Raw genomic sequence first — 21,795 nt, forward strand, 5'->3', positions numbered from 1 at the left:
GAAGAGGGATAGCCGACCCTCTGAACTGTTCTAAATTGATACATGTCTAATCTTTATTCTTGCTGTGCTGATTACCCAAGTTTCATTAAAGGACATGTAAAGCCTACATTTTCCTACCAAGTATTTAATGTGGTCATATCTTCCCCACCCAAGCCACATAATTGGTACTGCATATATGCCCTCCGTTTGACAGCGCCATCACATTTTCCTAAAACAAATAGCACCTTTCACCCGGCGGCCATTTTCCCTGACACATCATCTGTAAATAGGACATGTATGCTGTAAAGTTCATGCAATTCAGAATGTAGGTTTACACAGACACAACAAAAGTTCTGCTGTGGTTGAGCACTGTAATGGTTAAGTTGAGCTCAGGAGAGGTAGTTAGGAGAAAAAAATAGGATCAAACAGCTAGCGTAGAGTTTCTATGGGAACCAGCAATGCTATATTGTCATTGGCTGTTAGACTGAAGGGTGTGTTTAGTAATCTGAGCTGAGAAGAACTAAGCATGCTCATAAGCCAACAGCCAAAGCAAATTCCTGAGGGAGGGGCAGAGTGGGTTAGAAGAGGAGAAGAAATTCTAAGTAATTAAGGGGATGCTGCAGCCTTACTATTAGCCTTTTAACAACCAGAGTGGCCGGTATCTAAAGATTTCAAAGAGGCTGTTCACTGATTACATTTTTGTGAGGAGGGTTTACATGTCCTTCAAAGGCAGCTGTTAGAATTTATACAATAGTTGCTTATACTGCAGAGATGCTGCTGATAATTGTCTCAACTAAAAGTTGCAAAATTGTAAAAGTTTAGAGTCTACACCTGAATTACTGAGCTGCTAGACTGAAACACCAGAGACAGGGACATTAAACTTAGATTTTGGAAAAATGGTAATAAATAAAAGATGGAAAGTATTGAAAAGAAAGTCTATTTCTGGTGAACAATCTGAAAACAAATGCACTGGAAAAAGTGTTTGGAAAGGTGAACAACCCCTTTAAACTAACAGAGAATCACCAAATGCACATATGTATTTATATAGCATGCCATTGTTTAAACTGAGAACAAGAATCCATACAGGTAAGACTTGATAATTTATGGTAGGATCATAGGATTGATACAGATCATTTGGTTTTTGGAGAGAAAAGAGTAGCTCTGAAACTATTATGAGATGGTGCACAAACCCAGACAACTTTGCAGGTCCTAAGATATAGACAAAACTTCTCAAAGGGAAAAAATGTGCAGTGATCATTGCGGTTTTGACCATAAATAAATTCTAGTAACAGTGATCACAATATTCAGGGTACCATCCAGCTTCTACATATCCAAACATAAGGATAACTAGCTAGCTAGTGGCACTGACACTTGTACACTATCAAAAAGGCACCAAAACAGAGGAAGTTAATCTCCCAAAGACTCCCTTTTAAGCAAATAATTCTCTTTTTTTAAAGGAGAACTATACCCCCCAAACAATGTAGGTCTCTATAAAAAGATTTTGCATAAAACAGCTCACATGTAAAATCCTGCTTCATGTAAATAAACCATTTTCAAAATAGTATTTTTTTTTTTGGTAGTATGTGCCATTGGGTAATCATAAATAGAAAATTGCCATTTTAAAAAATAAGGGCCGCCCCCTGGGATCGTATGATTCACGGTGCACACAAACAAACCAAACTTTAGGTCACATGAGCCAATTAAAATACAGACCATCACAAAATAGTGGCTCAATCTTTGTGAAAGATTCGGCCAAATCCCCAAATCCTTTGCGAAAGTTTTGGCCGAATACCGAACCAGATCCTAATTTGCATATGCTACATAGGGGAGGGAAAGGAAACCATTTTTTACTTCCTTGTTTTGTGATGAAAAGTCACGCGATTTCCCTTCCGACCGCCAATTTACATATGCAAATTAGGATTCGGTGCATCGCTATTTTCTGCCCCAGTGGAGTCTAAAGTCCTTATCACATTCACACACACTATAGTCAGTTTTATAAGGAGTGTGTTTACCAGTCTGTTTGCAAATGATGGCCTGGCTGGAATCAAACCAGGGACCCCAGAGCTGCAAGATAGCAAAAGTACACTGTAAACTAAAACACACAGGCAAGTTATCTGGCTGCTGATAAAGCTAACCAGCATGTCTCATTTGATAAAAACTTAGGGTAAGGTCACACTGGGCGATTTGGGGAGATTTAGTCGCACGGCGACTAATCGCCTCTTCTTTAGGGCGACTTATCTCCCAGAACTGTTTCCCCCTGTCTTCCGACTGCTAGAATGAAAAATTGTGGCGCTTCGTTTTCCGGAGTCGCCTCAGGTGGAAACTTTGGGCGACTCGGAAAATGAAGTGCTGCGAGTGCCATGCCGCAGGTGATTTTTCATTCTAGCAGGCGGAAGACAGGGGGAAGCAGTTCGGGGAGCTTAGTCGCCACAAAGAAGAGGCGATTAGTTGCCAGGCAACTAAATCTGCCCGAATCTCCCAGTGTGACCTTACCCGTAGGGGTATATTTATCAAAGTTAGAGATAACACAGTCCGCTTGAGTGAAATACCGCCACTCTCCATTCATTTCTATGGGATTTTTAAAAGTGTATTTATCAATGGGTAAAAGTGAAAGCTCACCCTTTGATTTGATAAATACACCTTTAAAAATCCCATAGAAATGAACGGAGAGTGGCGGTATTTCATGCTAGTAGACTGTGGCGATGTCTAACTTCACTCTCTGATAAATATACCCCGTATTAGACTGTAAGCTCCGCTGCTCCATTATCTCTGTAAAGCGCCGCAGAATATTTGGGTGCTGCGTAAATAAGTCACAATGAAGATAAGCCCTGTGTGAATAGGCAAAATAAGACGATGCGATCACTTACCCGTGCTGTGACTTTATAGATAGTGAAACCTTTCTGGTGCCTCCTGGGATCTGTGACTGTGTAAAAACGTGCAAGATCCCCTCTGTCTCTTTGAGAGATCATCATTCCCAGCGACAATCCCAGAGAGAGACCTTCAGCTCATCCTCTCCCCTGCTCTCTGCCATTGAACAGCCACATGAGCTCCTGTCACTCCCCGGCCCTGGGTCCAATCACACACACACATATATATATAATGGTACATATAGTGGTATATATTGTGGTATATATTGTGGTACATATAGTGGTACATATACTGCTACATACAAGAAATAAGTGCAAGCTTCTCAGGTCAGGAGCAGAAATACACAAACAATTCCTATTTAAAGTGCCTATTCCCACACACAATAGGAACAATTTATAATTAACAGCAAGTCATTGTGACACTTATAACAAGCACATTATCTTTACTCACACACCTGCCATAATGTCACACACACACACACACACGTCCTGCGCCGCATCTGCTACATTATAAGCCAGCTAGCAATCACATTCCCCGCACGCATGACACGCACCGTGACTACACGTACTGTACCGACCCCGCTGCCACATACAAGGGATGCAGCACACAATTCAATCACTGTCACCCCGCCCTGTGAGCCCCAATTATTTACAACTTCCGGCTACAGAGGCCACAGACAGCGGAGACAGGGCACTTCCGCCTCTCACGTGACTATGTTGCCGTGCGAGGCGATCTCATTGGTTTTACGATCCCTTACATTCCATTGGTAATTCGGCTTTGTGGGCGGAGCTTGAGGATTGGCAGTGGTAGTGATATATGTGAGGGCTCCCTCTATTATAGTCCACAAGTGGATAGCAGATATTTTTCCATTATCCTGGGCCATATTTACAAAAGCTAGGGCTCTGGACAGTAGTGGGTCGGGACTGGTTATCATGGGGGGCAAACATACCTCCCAACTTTCCCTTTATCAGAGGGACAGTCCCTCTTTTGACAGATCAACCTGCAGTCCCTCATTTGTACTGGAACGTCCCTATTTTCTCTGTACTGAACAGCTGCAGATAAGATAACAATTTTGAGACAAAAAAACAGTTTGATAAGGAGAAATATTTTCAAACTTTCATAACCTGGCGCATTTTGTAAAATTAAGATGGTATTAGGGGGTGCGGTCACAAAAAGGGGCGTAGCCAAACAATTTTGCGGTTCTATGTGCGAAAAAAATATTTGTCCCTCTTTACTTCCAAAATGTTGGGAGGTATGCAAAATCTGTTTTTAAAAGGAAAACTATACCCCTAAACAGTGTAGGTCTATAAATGTATTGAATGAAACAGTTCATAGGGAGAACCCTGCTTCATTTAAATGATCCATTTTCATAATAATGTACTTTCCTAATCCTAAAAAGAAAATTGCCATTTTAAGAAATAAGGGCCGTCCCCTGGGATCCTGGGAAGGCATGTATTTTTTTCCAGAAAAGGTGGCAACACTAGGTACATTGAAAATCTGATCTTCACACTACTATGCATGTGTGGACCTGGGGCAATTTAAGAATATAGAAGCAGAATAATGGGATCCTTCTATGGTGCTCACCCAGAAGTACCCTGGGCAGGTGTATTGTTTTGCTAAAGGAGCACTGGCCCGGGGGGGGGGGTATCAGCTGAGTATGCTTTGTGACAGGAGTCATTGGGTACAGAAACACTAGAACATTTCCCAATAGCACCCGAGCTCTGCCTATAAGTGCAGTCAATTCCATGAGGTAATGTGGATGTGCTTTAGGCTTTTACATGACGTGGAGTTGGTTTGGGTGCAAACCAGGGTGACACAGGAATTGTAAGGAATTACCCCGGTGGTCTAGTGGACGGCCAAAGCACTGCCGCTCCTTTGGCGTGGACACCTGCCGCGTTGTTCCTGTTCCAGTGCTGGTCTCCTTATGACATGCGCGCTTCCAGTGTGATGATGTAAAAGTATTTAAAGGGGCTTTTGTAATCTACACATTGCCCGTTGTTAGGTTCTATTCTTAAAGTTCCTAGGTGCCTTGCCTTGTATAATCCTGTTATTACTGGTTTTGACCCTTGCTTTGCCTGTGACTATTCTGATCCTCTCCAATCCTGACCTTTGCCTTCCTGATTACTCCAACCTCTCCAATCCTGATCCTGCCTGCTTGTGACTACTCTGACCTCTCCAATCTGACCTTTGCCTGTCCTCAGACTATTCTACGTTCTCGAATTCCGATCCCGGCCTGTCTTACGATTCTCTGCTTGTGCTGGCCCGGCCTGCCTGTTCCAGGTGGTGTTCTTCTTTCCAGTATCTTGGTGAGACAATGGTGCCCCTTTGCTCGTCCAGAACCGTTAGCTTAGCTCCTCTCTCAAATAAGACCTGACGGCATCCAATTAGCCGTGGGCTCCTCCTAGAGGCAGAAGTGAGAGCCGAGACCAGGGAGCTTAGCTTGGGTTCTGGATATAGGGTGCCGAACGTGACAGAAATAATCTATAAGGGCGAGGGGGTGCAATGTTCAAGTGTTTTTTATTGTTAACGCTTGTAAACTTTTAGTATGATGTAGAGATTCATATTCTGAGACAATTTGCAATTGGCTTTCATTTTTTATCATTTGTGGTTTTTGAGTTATTTAGCTTAGCAATTTCAGCTGTCTGGTTGCTAAGGTCCAAATTCCCCTAGCAACCATGCACCAATTTAAATAAGAGACTGGGATATGAATAGGAGAGGTCTGAATAAACAGATGACTAATAAAAAGTAGCAATAACATATGTAGCGTTGCAAAACATTTGTTTTTAGATAGGGTCAGTGACCCCTATTTGAAAGCTGGACAGTCAGAAGAAAGATGCAAATGGTTCACAAACTTGAATAAATAAATGAAGACAAATTGAAAAGTTGCCTACAATTAACTATTCTATAACATACTAAAAGTTAACATAACGATGAACCATCCCTTTAATTTGCCCTGCCACCAACATTTTATCCCAATATGTCGCCAATTTCTTCCGTAGATGCCGATGGCATTTGAGAATTACCCGCTTCTCTACTTCCGGGAATACCCGAGTACCCCTAGTCAGAAGCTTGTAGCTGCGCAGATCAATAGCCAATCGGATCACGGACACAGTTAACCAATCAGAAAAAGACAACCGATGGCCAATCACGAAGGGTCTTACATGGCGTACCCAGCGTGCCTTGCAGAGCTATGGCTGACGTTACGTGGTACCACTGTGTTACTGGGGATAAAGCCGCTGACCCTTTGTGACCCGCAGGTGAGTTGTATATCACATTGTTATTCAGGCGGAGGCTAATTAGCCTGGGGCTCCCCACTAGCCGCTACTTAGAGCCCCTACCGTGCAGAGAGTTGTCGTTGAGTATCTGCGCCTGGAAGTTTGTGTCTCTTGCCTTAGTTGGATGCTGGCCCAGCGCTTGTGTCTCAGCAAGGCCTTGTGTAGCCATAGAGGACATTTTCCCAAGGGAAGAGAGGGCAGGTGTCCTCTATGGGGTATAATATAAAGGTACAAAGGTTGTGTGTAAGATACTTTACTTTGTATACATCAGGGATATCTGGGGGGCAGTGTGACCCTGGGAAACCTCACCTCAGGCCCCATTGCTGGAGGCTCAGTATCCATGGGGGCAGGGTTCCAGGTCTAATTTTCAAAACCAGCCAAAGTTGGCGACTGAACCAGCCCAAAACTAGCCAAGAGGCACTTCAAAAGTAGCCCAAAAATAGCACAACATGTGCAGTGAAAAAAAGTTGAAACTAATTAATGAATATATGTGAAAATACGCCATTGTCACTGTTTCACAAGTTTTCCCATAAAGCAAAATGGAACAGATTAGCCCGATACCAAGGGCGTAACTACAGAGGGGGGGGGGGGCAGGAGGTATAGCGGCCCCATAAGGCCCTAATATATATATACAATATCCATAAATATCGGTAAAACAGGTCAACCTCTAGACATTTTGGTGGCCAGCAGTTTTTTACCCCACAATTGCCTGAAATTAAGGAAAGTCACAGGAAAATGTGGGAATGCTTAAAGGGATACTGTCATGGGAAAAAAAAATATATTCAAAATGAATCAGTTAATAGTGCTGCTCCAGCAGAATTTCTCAAAAGAGCAAACACATTTTTTTTTATTCAATTTTGAAATATGACATGGGGCTAGACATATTGCCAATTTCCCTGCTGCCCCAGGTCATGTGACTTGTGCTCTGATAAACTTCAATCACTCTTTACTGCTGTACTGCAAGTTGGAGTGATATCACCCCCTCCCTTTCCCCCCCAGCAGCCAAACAAAAGAACAATGGGAAGGTAACCAGATAACAGCTCCCTAACACAAGATAACAGCTGCCTGGTAGATCTAAGAACAACACTCAATAGTAAAAACCCATGTCCCACTGAGACACATTCAGTTACATTGAGAAGCAAAAACAGCAGCCTGCCAGAAGGCATTTCTCTCCTAAAGTGCAGGCACAAGTCACATGACCAGGGGCAGCTGGGAAATTGACAAAATGTCTAGCCCCATGTCAGATTTCAAAATTGAATATAAAAAAATCGGTTTGCTCTTTTGAGAAATGGATTTCAGTGCAGAATTCTGCTGGAGCAGCACTATTAACTGATTCATTTTGAAAAAAAAATTTTTTCCCATGACTGTATCCCTTTAAGTGTACAAGAAAATCATGTAAATAATAAATAAACCCAATAGGCTGGTTCTGCTTCCAATATGGATTAATTATATCTTAGTTTGGATCAAGTACAAGGTACGGTTTTATTATTACAGAGAAAAAGGAAATAATTTTTAAAAATTTGGATTATTTTATCATAGCGGCGTATATAGGAGACAGCCTTCCTATAATATGGAATTCCTTGGATAGTGGGTTTCCGGATAACAGGTCCCATAACTGTACTAGTTGCAGTTCTGCATGCGCTGGAGGGCAGCAAGTGGAGAGTTCTGTCTTATATAAATAAATGTCTGCACACTGCAGTCCTGGGTTGCCCTATGCTTACATTAGGAAACAAATATCCCCAAGGCTGGAGAAGAGGATCATGGATGAAAATCGATTGGAGGAAGGGTATTTGATATTGCTGAAGTATTGCTGTGCCTCAGGATTTGCTCAACAGATAAAGAGAAATAAAAATGACCATATTCTTATTGGCAAATGCTAAGTATCTATTTCTGCTTTCCCCTGTAGGTAACCACATGATCCCATATCATCTGTTGACCCTGAGTAGAAGCTAATTTGTGGGTGACCAACACACCTATGAGTAGAAACTTCTTTAGATGTCCGTGGTGGACAGGATATTCTCCCTGGGCCCCCAACCCTTCTGTCAGCAGTTGGAACCCTCACGTAAATCGGAGGCCAAGCTATTCCTCGAGACCTAGTCGAGCTTCCTCTCACAACCCCCTTGGCATTACCTGGAGCACCCAGGCTTCATGTTGGATTCACATCTCAAACCTTAATATGGCTTCTAAAAGGGACGAACCATTACCAAAACGTATGCGAACTGGAGAGGAAGAACACGTTGAGCAGAATCCGTCTGAGAAGAAGTCATCCAGTCCTTCTAGGGATGCTCGAGTCCCACCACTACATGCTCCTCCTGAACCTCCCAAAACTTTAGCAGAAGTCCAAGGTAAGTGAGGCAGGTTGTTTTAATGATTGTTTTAAACCAATATGCCCCTCTTTTTCACTCTGGTGTAACCCGAACGAGAGGGAAAAAGAAAGACAGTGCTCAATGGCTTCATCACTAATATGCTGGCTGGCCTTGAGTGATTGGCTCGTCAAAATGGAAACCAGCTTTGCTTTATGGCACCTTTCTCATCATGATGATATCAGGCACACAGGGTATATTATTATAATATTATTAAAGGAATTGTTCAGGGTAAACATAAAAACTGGGTAAATAGTTAGTATGTGCAAAATAAAAAATGTTTATAATATAGTTAGTTAGCCTGTAATGTATAAAGGCTGGAGTGACTATATGTGTAACATAACAGAACACTTCTTCCTGCTTTTCAGCTCTCTAACTCTGAGTTAATGACTTTAAGGGAGGCCACATGGAACATAACTGTTCAGTGAGTTTGCAATTGATCCTTAGCATGCAGGTCAGATTCAAAATCAACAGTTATGACCCATGTGCCCCCCTCAAGTCACTGATTGGTTACTGCCTGGTAACCAATCAGGAGAAACCATGAAAGCTGAAAAGCAGGAAGTAGTGTTCTGGCTATTATGTGAGACATGCAGTCACTCCAGCCTTTATACATAAAATTTTTGCCTAACTAACTATATTAGATACATTTTTTATTCTGCACAATCTATTTACCCAGTTTTTATTTGTACACTGAGCTGTTCCTTTAATAACTATTCAGTAAATACTTTTCTCACTTGGTCATTCAACCTCAGTTCCCCATGGTGGATTTAGCAGAAGCAGTTAGGAAATGAGTATGGTTTTTCTCCTTGCATAGTTTGCTACACTGATTCTCTACAGATATGCCTACTCATTTCTCATTGGTTACTTCACCAGAAGGGCCTCTTCTGCTAGCAATGCGATCAAAACTTTGGAGGAATGAGAGATTATTTTATTATTACAGTGGTATATGGATATAGGTCAGTTGATTGGGCAGGTTTGAAAATATCTGCCTGTTAAAGGGGTGGTTCACCTTCAAGTTAACTTTTAGTATATTATAGAATGACCAATTCTAAGCAACGTTTTAATTGGTCTTCATTGTTTACTTTTTATAGTTTTTGAATTATTTTCCTTCTTCTGACTCGCTCCAGCTTTCAAATGGGGGTCACTGACCCCATTTAAACAACAAATGCTCTAAAAGGCTACAGCTATATTGTTTCTGCTACTATTTATTACTAATCTTTCTATTCAGGCCTCTCCTGTTGATATTACAGTCTCTCATTTAAACAAATGCATGGTTGCTAGGATTATTTGGATCCTAGCAACCAGAGAGCTGAAATTGCAAACTGGAGAGCTGCTGAATAAAAAGCTAAATAACTCAAAAAGCACAAATAATAAAAATGAAAACCAATTACAAATTGTCTCAGAATATCGCTCTCCATAGCATACTAAAAGTTAATGTAAAAGTGAACAAACTCTTTAACCATGTTAGCCACTTTATTATATTCCACTTCATTTGTCTATTACAGTATCCACTGCCCAGATGCCCTTTACTGCACGTGATGTGAGGAGACAATGGGAAGACTTCAATCTATATTATTCAGAATTATCCAGGTGGAATCATGTGTTTGGGAGAAATCCAGAGAACTTTGACTTTACTGTCCTTTCCTACAATATCCTTTCCCAGGACCTCCTGGAGGACAACTCCCATCTGTACAGCCACTGCAGAAGGCCCATCCTGATCTGGAGCTACAGGCTGCCTAATATTCTCAAAGAGCTGGCAGATATGAATGCAGATGTAAGCAAGATATTACACTTTATTGCTTTTGTATCGGTTCTGGTTTATAAATAAGTACCATAATCTGTTGCTGTCCTTTGTTTAGACTTTCGTGCTCATTTAGTATGTCAGCTGTAAATGATGTGTCATAGAGCGGACATTTACAAACGTGCACATTTCTCAAAAGTAACAGGCAAAGGAGGCATTTTTTTAATCTTTTTAGCCTGATTACAGCATCAATTAAAGTGCCCTACGTGCTGTTAGATGTGAGATTTAAGTCTCACTCACTGTTCCATTCAGAGCCAGGACAGTAGGACAGAGGGACCAAAACCAATAAAAGTTCCCCCCTTGAACAGAAAAAAAACACATACCGTAATGCATTGCATTATTGTGTTATAAATTGGGAGATTTCTATTATTTACAGGGGTGTTTAATCTGATATCCAGCAACAACTCTTAGGGGGTTATTTATCAAAATCCAATTTTTGAAGTAAAAAACGTCCGACCAAACTAGAATCCACAATTTGACCTTATTTATCATTGAAAAAAAAAATGATAAAATCGGTTCGGAAAAAAAAAACTAAAAAAATTCAGGTTTTTGCAAAAAAAACCTCCAAGTTTTTTGGGTTTTACTCCCAAAACTCTCAATTTGTTTGTGAAACACATCTTCAAATTTGAAGAAATGGGACCTTTGCCATTGACTTCTACAATACCCGACAGTTTGGAGATGTAGTATTTTCAGATTCTGACTTTTACCAGCCTTGGGGAATAATACGTCACAAAAAAAAAATCAAGTTTTTTTCCCCACTAAATATTCGGATTTTATAGTAGAAAAAAAAACCTTTAATTTTTCAAGTTTTTGGCATTTGGGTGAGTTGCACCCATTGGTTTTTCCATTGCATTCATCACTGAACATCGCTTGCCATAACTTCTTGTGTTAAGAACATGCTGTAGTTCCATGTATTAGTTCTACATGTCTATATGAATCTTTATATAAACGCCTTGTTATCTTTGCAGATACTTTGTTTGCAAGAGGTTCAAGAAAATCATTACAGAACCCAGATCAAGCCCAGTTTGGAAAGTCTTGGTATGTTGCATTTTACTCCCCTTATAAACCCTCTGACTCAGCTATAGAGTTTGGTTTTGTTTGTTTTGCCTTGTAATAGTAAATCCTAACACTTCAAACATAATGTGCATTTTGCCTGGTCATGTGCCTTCAGAAAGAGTCAGCACTTTAGGATGCAACTGCTTTCTGGCAGGCTGTTGTTTCTCCTGCTCAATGTAACTGAATGTGTCACAGTGGGACCTGGATTTTACTATAGAGTGCTGTTCTTATATCTACCAGGGAGCTGTTATCTTGTGTCAGGGAGTTGCTATTGTTCCCATTGTTCTGTTAGGCTGCTGGGCAAGAAAGGGAAGGGGTGATATCACTACAACTTGCAGTACAGCAGTAAAGAGAGACTGAAGTTTATCTAAGCCCAAGTCACATGACTGGTGACACCTGTGAAACTGACAAAATGTCTAGCCCCATGTCAGATTTCAAAATTAAATATAAAAAAACTTGTTTGCTCTTTTGAGAAATGGATTCCAGTGCAGAAATCTGCTGGAGCAGCATTATTAACTATTGCGTTTTCCCACGACAGTATCCCTTTAAACTCCATGAAGTACATCATTTTCTCTGCTTTTGTCTCCTTAGGGTACCATTGTGAGTACAAGGCTCGAACTGGAGATAAGCCAGACGGCTGTGCCATTTGCTTCAAGTCCGATAAGTTCTCCTTGGTGTCTGTGACCCCCGTGGAATATTACAGGCCTAATATAGCACTGCTCAACAGAGACAACATCGGACTTGTGCTTTTGCTTCAACCTAAATCACAAAGAGCAGCCCCTGTAATCTGCGTGGCCAACACCCACCTGTTGTATAACCCAAGGCGCGGGGACATTAAGCTGGCACAGCTGGCCATACTCCTTGCTGAGATAGCTAATGTGGCATTTACTAAGGATAGAGGATTTTGCCCTATTGTGCTCTGCGGGGACTTCAACTCCGTGCCTGGGTCACCTCTCCACAGCTTTATCAGGGAAGGAAAGCTTAATTATGAGGGCGTGACTATTGGAAAGGTAAATACTTCTCTGCTTGTCCTGCAGTTACCTATAGAATGTCTCAAAGTGAACTCACACACAGAAAAGAATATTGCAAGAATTGTAGCCCCCCTTCCTAAAGAGCTTTGGAGGTTAAATATCTGACGGAACCATGACAAATACAAGACCATGGCAAGATATGTAATTCAACATTAGCAGCTGGATAAAACCCTGCAAGCTGGGTTTATAACCACTAGAGGGCACAGTTTTATCACTTGTGGTCAGCAACCAATGTGGCAATTTCATATTTATGTATAAAAACAAATTCAGATAACATGACTGTAAAATAGTAAATGTGTAGAGAGAGGAGGAATGGATACCCTTGATTACCTACTTTTAATTGTATCCACTTGGTAACAGGTCTGTATGAATTGATTTAAAAAGATTCTATAGGAAGGAAAAGTACCCCGCTTATAACAAGTTATCAAATACAAATGGTCGCTTAAGAAATTCATTTCTCACCATACTTGAGCAAATTGGTTAAGCAAATTGGTTCTATAATTTATCATAATTTATTAATGGTCACATAATTCAACTTTCTATTTATGAATTACAATCAATTTGGGAAGAGAACCTAATTACTATTTATTGCACTGCACCTTAGATCAATTGATATTTATTAAACCAGTTGATGAATTTTGTGCTAGAATTAATTGATTATTTTTTAACAAGCACTGTAAGAAATTGATTGACTTTTTAATTAGAGTTCCTACAGGAGTTGGTATTGTCTCACTATGTCTGCACTGGCTTCCTCTCACATCCCAAACACAGACAGGCAGGTTAATTGGCTCCTCATAAAACTTGATCATAATGCGTGTGAATATGATATGAGCTTGGATAGTAATAATCTCTGTAAGGCACATACACACGATTCTTTGTGTTGCATGCAGGGGAGTAGTTAGCTCAATGTAATGAGTAGAATGATCAGTTATACAGCTGAGTTTTTAACTTAATTTGCATTTTTCTTTTTAGGTGTCAGGCCAGGAGCAGTATTCCCGAGGGCAGAGGATACTCTCTTGTCCTATATGGCCGAAAAGTTTGGGCATCTCTCAGAACTGTGTCTTTGAACCAAAGGAAAAGGCAAGGAAGAGCGGCGGTAAGATTATGGGAGAAATCAACCGTAGTCTATATAGTCCTAACACTTGCCTCCACAAGCAGAAATAAGTAGAACAGTGCAGATTATTTTTGGCCTTGAGAGTGGTATTGAATGATGGTAGTTATATACCGAGACCAGCAGTAAAGCAGCTCTTTTTCATTTTTATGAGCAACTATATATATTCTGCAACATTGTATATTAAGAATTAATTATACACTATAATATGATACAGATTAGGGTAAATGTAATTTATCAAGAGCTCATTTGCACTAATAGAGTGAAGAGGAAAGGAATCATCTGTGTTCACAGTAATATGTAAGTAAAGCTCTTGAACGTTAAAGCAAGGCTCTTGAAACGAGAGGATCTGGTACAGAAAGTGAGCCTATGTAAGGAAATTGTGGCTATTGTGCAGAAAGCAAAACTCTTGTGCAGAAAGTGAGACTCTTGTGCGGAAAGCGGGGCTCTTGTGCGGAAAGCGGGGCTCTTGTGCAGAAAGCTAGACTCTTGTGCAGAAAGTGAGACTCTTGTGCGGAAAGCGGGGCTCTTGTGCGCAAAGCGGGGCTCTTGTGCGGAAAGCGAGGCTATGTGCGGAAAGTGAGGCTCTTATACGAAAAGCGAGGCTCTTGTGCGGAAAGCGAGGCTCTTGTGCGGAAAGCGAGGCTTTTGTGCGGAAAGCGAGGCTTTTGTGCGGAAAGCGAGGCTCTTGTGCGGAAAGCGAGGCTCTTGTGCGGAAAGCGAGGCTTTTGTGCGGAAAGCGAGGCTCTTGTGCGGAAAGCGAGGCTCTTGTGCGGAAAGCGAGGCTCTTGTGCGGAAAGCGAGGCTCTTGTGCGGAAAGCGAGGCTCTTGTGCGGAAAGCGAGGCTCTTGTGCGGAAAGCGAGGCTCTTGTGCGGAAAGCGAGGCTCTTGTGCGGAAAGCGAGGCTCTTGTGCGGAAAGCTATGTAAGAAAAGCGAGGCGCTATGTAAGGAAAGCGAGGCTCTTGTACGGAAAGCGAGGCGCTATGTAAGGAAAGCTACAAATACAAATCTTGTGCGGAAAGCGAGGCGCTATGTAAGGAAAGCGAGTGAGGCTATGTAATGAACGCTACAAATAATGTGTATATATTTAATGTGTTCATGGTAGTGATTTACTAGATATGTTCTTGGCATGAAAGCCAGTGTCTTGCCATTTTTCTGTTCAAAAATACTTGAAATAAAATACTATAAAATGTTATACATTCAGTCGGTAGTGATCTATTTATTTTCAGTATACAAAGGAAGGGAGGGATGCAGAATCACACTGTTAAAGCTTGTATCAACTCAAGACATACATATGCTGCTACGTTTTAACATCAATGTTAATACAGACTTTGCAGATACATATTTGTGTCCAAGCTCCGTAACGTAGAATTGTACCATAAATCGGGGGAGTTACTCAGCTAAACTCAACAGGGAGTTGAAAAGTGGAGCAGAGTTTGCCCAACAAAGTGATGTAGCAGAAGCAATCTAGTATTCATAGTGGTCACTGCAATGACCTGAGGCGTCTCTCCCATGTCCAACAGGGATTGTTTATGAATAAGCAGAATACAGAATCATACTTTATAATCTAAACTTACACTTTTATCTTGTTACAGAATCATTCAGTGAAACATCTGCTGGGAACTCTGCGCCAAATACACAGTAGGTTTTTTTTTCCAGTCTTGTCATTCTGTATGCTGTAGTATCATTTAAAGGGGTTGTAAAGGCATAAAAAGTAAAATCTCATTTTTACTTTCTTTAATGAAAAAGAGATCTATCTCCAATATACTTTAAAAAATGTCTACCGTTTTTATAATAAACCTAACTGTATGCAGTGCAATTCCCCCTTCGTTTTACTTGCTCTGACTATTGCGGATAGGAAACGGTCAGACGGTCCCTAACTGCTCTGCAGGGAAACGATCCCACTTTCAGACAGCAGGAGGCAACCCCTCCCTTACTTCCCACAACTCAAGCAGCTTTGTTTGTTTCCCTGTAGAGCAGTCGGCGACCGTGTAGAGATTTGTGGTGGATTTTATTTTTGCCTTTACTGTTTCCAAATCCACCTGCAGGGACAAAGATCTAAACAGATAAAATGGGATTCTCATTTAAGGATTATTTTGCTGAAGCCACTGGTTCTGGAGAGTTGGAAAAAGTTTATATTAAACAATACAAAAACTATACAATCCACATTAGATTACATGACAACACAGGACGCAGTACAGTCTGTATATTCTGATATAGTCTTGCTGTATCGGCTTCTGGCAGATATTATTTGTCTTGTGTTTTGATAATTTATGACAATCCCTGATCTTAACCTCCCAACTGAAGCCCAGACCACACTGAGCATGTGCATGGTCATAGTCTTGCAAAGATGTATAACAAAGTTACAAGATGGTGACCAACTTTGAAAACATCAATCATTTGTTTTATTAGGCTTGTGGTGCAGTAAGTTTATGTTTAGTATACAAAGTACAGCATTTCTAGCCTTATTCTATTTTAGACTTTAGTTCCCCTTTAAAGGCGCTCTGTGCCATTAGTGCATAAACTAAAGGAAGTGTTTTGATTTACTAGGGTGCAATCTAGCCTGTACCATCACTTCAGCCTCTCCTCGGTGTACAGTCATTTCTTTCCTGGATCAGGAGTCCCCGAGGTCACTACCTGCCACTCCAGATGTGCCCTGACAGTTGATTACATTTTTTATTCAGCAGCAATGAATGACCTATTTGCACAGCTGGGTGAGTTCATATTGAGGTGTTTTTCGGGGGGGGAGGGGACATAATTTTTATAACTGCAATTTGCTGGTATCTTTTTGTGTTGCTTCTGCAGTGAACGGTATGTAAGGGAGTATTAGGGATGTCTGTCCTGCAACTCCCGGGTGTTGTTGAACTAGAATACAAGTTGGCAGTTGTGCTTCTGGTTAGATTACCTCCCCAATGTGTTTTATGAGATGTGTTTCTCCTCTAAGACTAAGGTGAGGGGAGTGTAATTAAAAAATCATAATTGTTATTCAAAATGGCATTTTTAGCCATTATGCACTGCTCGAAATGTAAAACCATTCGCTCATTATCGCTAAGCAAAGGTTCGCGTTAACAACTGCTCTGTAGTTTCGTTAAATATTTTGTCACTTTGCGAGTGCAAAAACGTTATTTCATACACTGCACATGTTCACAAAAGCCATTTGTTGTCGAACACTGCAAGGAATTCACCAAAGTCTGTAAACGGTCAAAAAGGACGCAAACATGGTCGCTAGCATTCACAAAGGTTTCGCTAACGAAACATATTACATTCCTCCATATGACTTTGTCCCTGATGAGAATGTTTTTTTTTTTTTTTTTTAAAAGTGTTTTTATTGGTTTTCTCACACACAAAAAACAAGACAGACAGTGTCCCGTAAAGGACTCAAAAATTATACATAGTCAGTAAAAAATAAAAAAAGGAAAAACAATAAAGGAAATACGTCAGAGGGGAGAGGAAAGAAAGAAAGAAAGAAAGAAAGAAAGAGAGTCCAAGAGGGTGTGGAGTGTGGAGGGGGTAAACAGTAGACAAGACTAATATCTGGTGGAGCTAGCACAGACCATCCTTTCAAAACACATGGGGGCTATTAGTGTCAGAATTCAATACCCATAGCATCCAGACAGCTATAAACTTGTCCGTGCAGCCTCTAGACATATATACTGCTTTATAGTAAGGGAGGGCTTTATTGACAAGGTCCTTCCAGTCCTCAAGTTTGGGTGCTTCACGCTGATTCCACCGAAGAACAATCATTTTCCTAGCATAGAACATTAGCAGCTGGAGCAAAGTCCGACAACCAATTGACCCCACATCTCCATCCATGCATCCCAACAGCGCTAGGCTGGGCCGAGGCAATATAGGGAAGACCAGAATCTTAGAAATAAATGAGAAAACGTCAGTCCAATAGCGAGTCAGTTTGGGGCATGTCCACACCACATGGAACCAAGTCCCCGGGTGCCCACAGCCCCTGGTGCAGTTCTGATCTCTGGTAGGATCCATATGATGAAGCCGTACCGGCGTGAGGTAAGAACGATGCATAAACTTCAGTTGTATCAACTTGTCTCTAGCCGAAATTGTGGTGGCCAACATGTGGCGCATAATCAGCTCCCAGGACTCCTCGTCCAAATTCTCAATGTCCCTGATCCATTTCTGGAAGCATTTAAGCGGTCGTTTTTCCTCAGGTGCCAACAGGATATGATAGATGGCTGAAAGAGGTTTGACGACTGCCTGAAGTTGCAGAGTGTTTTCCAAAGAGGTGGCTACAATATTAGACTGCGGATCCGGGAATTGCGCCTGAGCAGCATGGCGAAGTTGACCATACCGAAATTGTGTAACATGTTGTGTTGAACAGGAGGCCTTGAGTTGCAGAAAGCTTTTTAGCTCTCCCTCATTGTACAAATCTTTCACATATCTGAGACCATTGCCTGCCCAAAATTTGTAATCCAGGTTAGCGAAAAAATGTGGGAGCATCTTATTACACCACAGCGGAGCATGGGGAGAGTGGTAGGTCAAGCCAGCGGGAGTCACCAGTTTTTGAGCCAGCTGCCAGGCTCTGACGGTTGTGTTCATAGAGTGGGTAACTTGTGGGTGTGCCTCCCGCCCTCTATAAGGCAAAAGCCTCAAGGCTTCCCTCGAGCCCAGTATCCCCGCTTCTAAAGTACAGGATGCATTAGTGCTATCAGATTCAAACCACCATCGCACCGTTACCAATAAAGCAGCCAAGTAGTACAAGTACAAATTCGGGACGGCAAGACCCCCAGCCTGAGTGGACCTGTGCAATGTTGCCATACTGATTCTGGGAACCCGTTTGGCCCAAATAAAGGAGGATATAACTGAGTTCACTTGTTGAAAAAAGGATTTGGTAAGCCAGATAGGAGAATTTCTAAACATATAGAGAAATTTAGGCACATACTTCATTTTCAATAAGTTGATCCTACCGTATAGTGACAATGGCAAAAATTCCCATTGGGCAAATTTGGCAACCATATCCGCAGTAATAGGGTCAACATTGACCGCCTTATAGCGGGTTATCTCTTGAGTAATCCAAATTGATGAGAATGTTTTTAGTGCAAAGACATGCACTGACCAAAAATGAACACTAGATGGAGCATGAGACATTGAGAGTGGAGTGACAGATTAAAGGGGAAGAAAACCTGCCTCACAAATGTTTCATCTTTGGTCTTAGCAATAGGCAGAGCAGATGAAGCAGCAGACAGAGGACCCATGTATCTGTTTTACTATGTGTTTGCTTAATAAATCATCCTCCCCGTGGAGGGGGGGGGGACGTAAATGAACAGTAACACCAAAATATAATTTAGTGTTGTCCTGCACTGGTGTGTTTGCTGCAGAAACTCTAATATAGTTTATATAAACAAGCTGCTGTGTAGCCATGGGGGCAACCATTCAAGCACAGGATACACAGTAGATAACAGATAAGTACTACTATAGTTTATATAAACAAGCTGCTGTGTAGCCATGGGGCAGCCATTCAAGCACAGGATACACAGTAGATAACATAAGTACTACTATAGTTTATATAAACAAGCTGCTGTGTAGCCATGGGGGCAGACTTTCAAGCACAGGATACACAGTAGATAACAGATAAGTACTACTATAGTTTATATAAACAAGCTGCTGTGTAGCCATGGGGGCAGACTTTCAAGCACAGGATACACAGTAGATAACAGATAAGTACTACTATAGTTTATACAAACAAGCTGCTGTGTAGCCATGGGAGCAGCCATTCAAGCACAGGATACACAGTAGATAACAGATAAGTACTACTATAGTTTATACAAACAAGCTGCTGTGTAGCCATGGGGGCAGCCATTCAAGCACAGGATACACAGTAGATGACAGATAAGTACTACTATAGTTTACATAAACAAGCTGCTGTGTAGCCATGGGGACAACCATTCAAGCACAGGATACACAGTAGATAACAGATAAGTACTACTATAGTTTATATAAACAAGCTGCTGTGTAGCCATGGGGGCAGCCATTCAAGCACAGGATACACAGTAGATAACAGATAAGTACTACTATAGTTAATACAAACAAGCTGCTGTGTAGCCATGGGGGCAGCCATTCAAGCACAGGATACACAGTAGATAACACAGAAGCTCTGTAGGATACAATGAGATTCTTCAGAACTCAACAGCAGCAGATTGTAAGGCTTAATTTTTTTTTTTTATTATTGTTTGAATGAGAGACTGGAAGATGCATAGGACAGGGGCCTAATTAAAAAATAATACAAATGTAGCCTCACAGAATTCGTGTTTTGGCTGGTGGGGTCAGCGACTCCCATTTGAAAGTCGGAAAGAAGCAGAACTTTAAAAGTGTCATTCGGTATATGAAATACCTATTGGTTTTATGGGAAGTATAACAGCCCCTTTTATTTTTATTTTTTAGGAACGAATTTCAGCCAGAACGGCCTCCAGCTCCTGGGGAGACTCTCGCTGCTCACAGAACAAGATCTTTGGAGTGTTAACGGCCTCCCTAACGAGACCAACTCCTCCGATCATCTCTCCTTATTGGCCATGTTTAGGCTGGAGATTTGACCTTATTTTATTTCTTCAGCCTCTTTATTTAATTCCCCTCCCCGAATCTCGGGATATTTTAATGAAGCGCATAAACAAAAGCCAGTGAAAAACATGGGTTGGTTTTTATGAAGATTTTTTTTTTCTGCCACGGCATTTTATTTGTGACTGAATTTCATTGATGTTCTGTGTGATTTGTAAATTCTCCATTAATGTAAATATTTTTAAAAAAAAAAAAATCATCATGATTGATTCGGTTGATAAATGCATTTAAAGGGGCTCTGAGCACCCCTTTTTTGACGTGAAGGCTTTGAAGTTGGGATTATGGGGGATAAAAGGCATTTAAACAGTATTTGAACTGCCACATATTTATATTGAATATATATTTGTGGCAGTTCAGATAATCAGTTTAAATATTACAACCATGATGGTCTGACTCCCGGGCCAACAAGTTTTTTTGTATGTAAAGCCTGAATTAAAGGAGAACTAAACCCTAAAAATTATTATAAATAAATATTTTATATACTGAACTTATTGCACCAGCCTAAAGATTAAGCTTGTCAATAGCAGCAATGATCCAGGACTTCAGACTTGTCCCAGGGGGTCACCATCTTGGAAAGTGTCTGTGACACTCACATGCTCAGTGGGCTCTGAGCAGCTGTTGAGAAGCTAAGCTTAGGGCTCGTCACTAATTATCCAGCAGAAAATGAGGTTGGTCTGTAATATAAGCTGATGCTACAGGGCTGATTATTACATTCTGATGCTAATTGCACTGGTTTCTGTGCTGCCATGTAGCAATTATCTGTGTTAATTACTCATTAGCCTTATATTGTGACATTTCTATTCTATGTGTACTGTATATTGTGAGTGGGTCCCTAAGCTCAGTAAGTGACAGCAGCACAGAGCATGTGCAGTGAATCAGCAGAAAAGAAGATGGGGAGCTACTGGGGCATCTTTGGAGACACAGATCTTTACTGCTAAAGGACTGTGGTTGCCTTGGGCTGGTACAGAAGCACCAAACATAATGTACAACATTTCTACCTACTTCTTTAGTCATGCACTAAAAAAATATCCATTGCTGGCCCTGGGGAAGGTGTGGAATCCATACGGGTAAAGATTTCAAATGGGCTAAAGGTTACAAAGAGAATTATCACTGGTGTATGCTACAAACCTCCTTGTATAAGTGACAAGAATGAAGCCCAGCTACTTTTACAACTAGGTCAAGTTATTATTATGGGTGATTTTAATTATCCAGACATTGACTGGGGTAATGGGGTTGCCAAGACAGAAAAAGCTAGTAGGTTTGTAAATATGCTGAATGACAACTTTTTATTCCAGTCGTCCAAGAACCTACTAGGAGTAACTCTCTTTTGGACCTTGTAATAACTAATTATACTGAACTCATCTGTAATATTGGTGTGGGTGAGGGGCATTTAGGGAATAGTGATCATAACATGGTCTCCTTTGAGATTCTGTTGCAGAAGCAACTCTATAAGGGATAAACTAAAACACTACATTTTAGACGTGCAAACTTTGACAGTATAAGGGCATCTCTGCAGTGGGAAATGCTTTTCATAGGGTTAAACACAGATGAAAAGTCTTTAAAATGCTGCTTAAATGGGTTGTTCACCTTTGAGTGAATGAGAGACTGGAATATGAATAGGCGAGGCTCTGAATAGAAAGACGAGTAATAAAAAGTAGCAATAACAATACACTTGTAGCCTTACAGAGCTTTTGTTTTTACATGGGGTCAGTGAACCCCGTTGGAAAGCTGGACAGA

The 21,795-nt window shown here is 41.1% G+C and overlaps 2 protein-coding genes across 3 annotated transcripts in view; one reads left to right on the top strand and one right to left on the bottom strand.

The window, feature by feature from the left end:
* The window catches only part of rps6kc1.S (ribosomal protein S6 kinase, 52kDa, polypeptide 1 S homeolog), an 86,728-nt gene extending 83,169 nt beyond the window's left edge, over window positions 1–3,559 (bottom strand). Inside the window, exons 1-2 of one of the 2 annotated variants that reach the window (XM_018264995.2) lie at window positions 3,401–3,559; window positions 2,847–3,045 (exon numbers count right to left, since the gene is read on the bottom strand). In XM_018264995.2, the coding sequence (XP_018120484.1) occupies window positions 2,847–2,951 (105 nt within the window). In that variant the 5' untranslated portion in view covers window positions 2,952–3,045; window positions 3,401–3,559. Of the gene's footprint in view, window positions 1–2,846; window positions 3,046–3,301 lie in introns of both variants that reach the window. The other variant, XM_018264996.2, reaches the window with a different exon arrangement.
* A 2,528-nt stretch (window positions 3,560–6,087) lies between these two features.
* On the top strand, window positions 6,088–20,248 carry angel2.S (angel homolog 2 S homeolog). Its single transcript, NM_001096073.1, is given in 9 exon segments — window positions 6,088–6,104; window positions 8,029–8,467; window positions 9,991–10,259; window positions 11,255–11,324; window positions 11,934–12,352; window positions 13,346–13,469; window positions 15,081–15,126; window positions 16,036–16,199; window positions 19,888–20,248. Coding segments are annotated over 8 exon segments (1,611 nt in total). The 5' UTR covers window positions 6,088–6,104; window positions 8,029–8,097; the 3' UTR covers window positions 20,037–20,248.
* Window positions 20,249–21,795: the final 1,547 nt, after the last annotated feature.

Source organism: Xenopus laevis, chromosome 5S (assembly GCF_017654675.1).
Source record: "Xenopus laevis strain J_2021 chromosome 5S, Xenopus_laevis_v10.1, whole genome shotgun sequence".
NCBI classification, from domain to species: Eukaryota; Metazoa; Chordata; class Amphibia; order Anura; family Pipidae; genus Xenopus; species Xenopus laevis.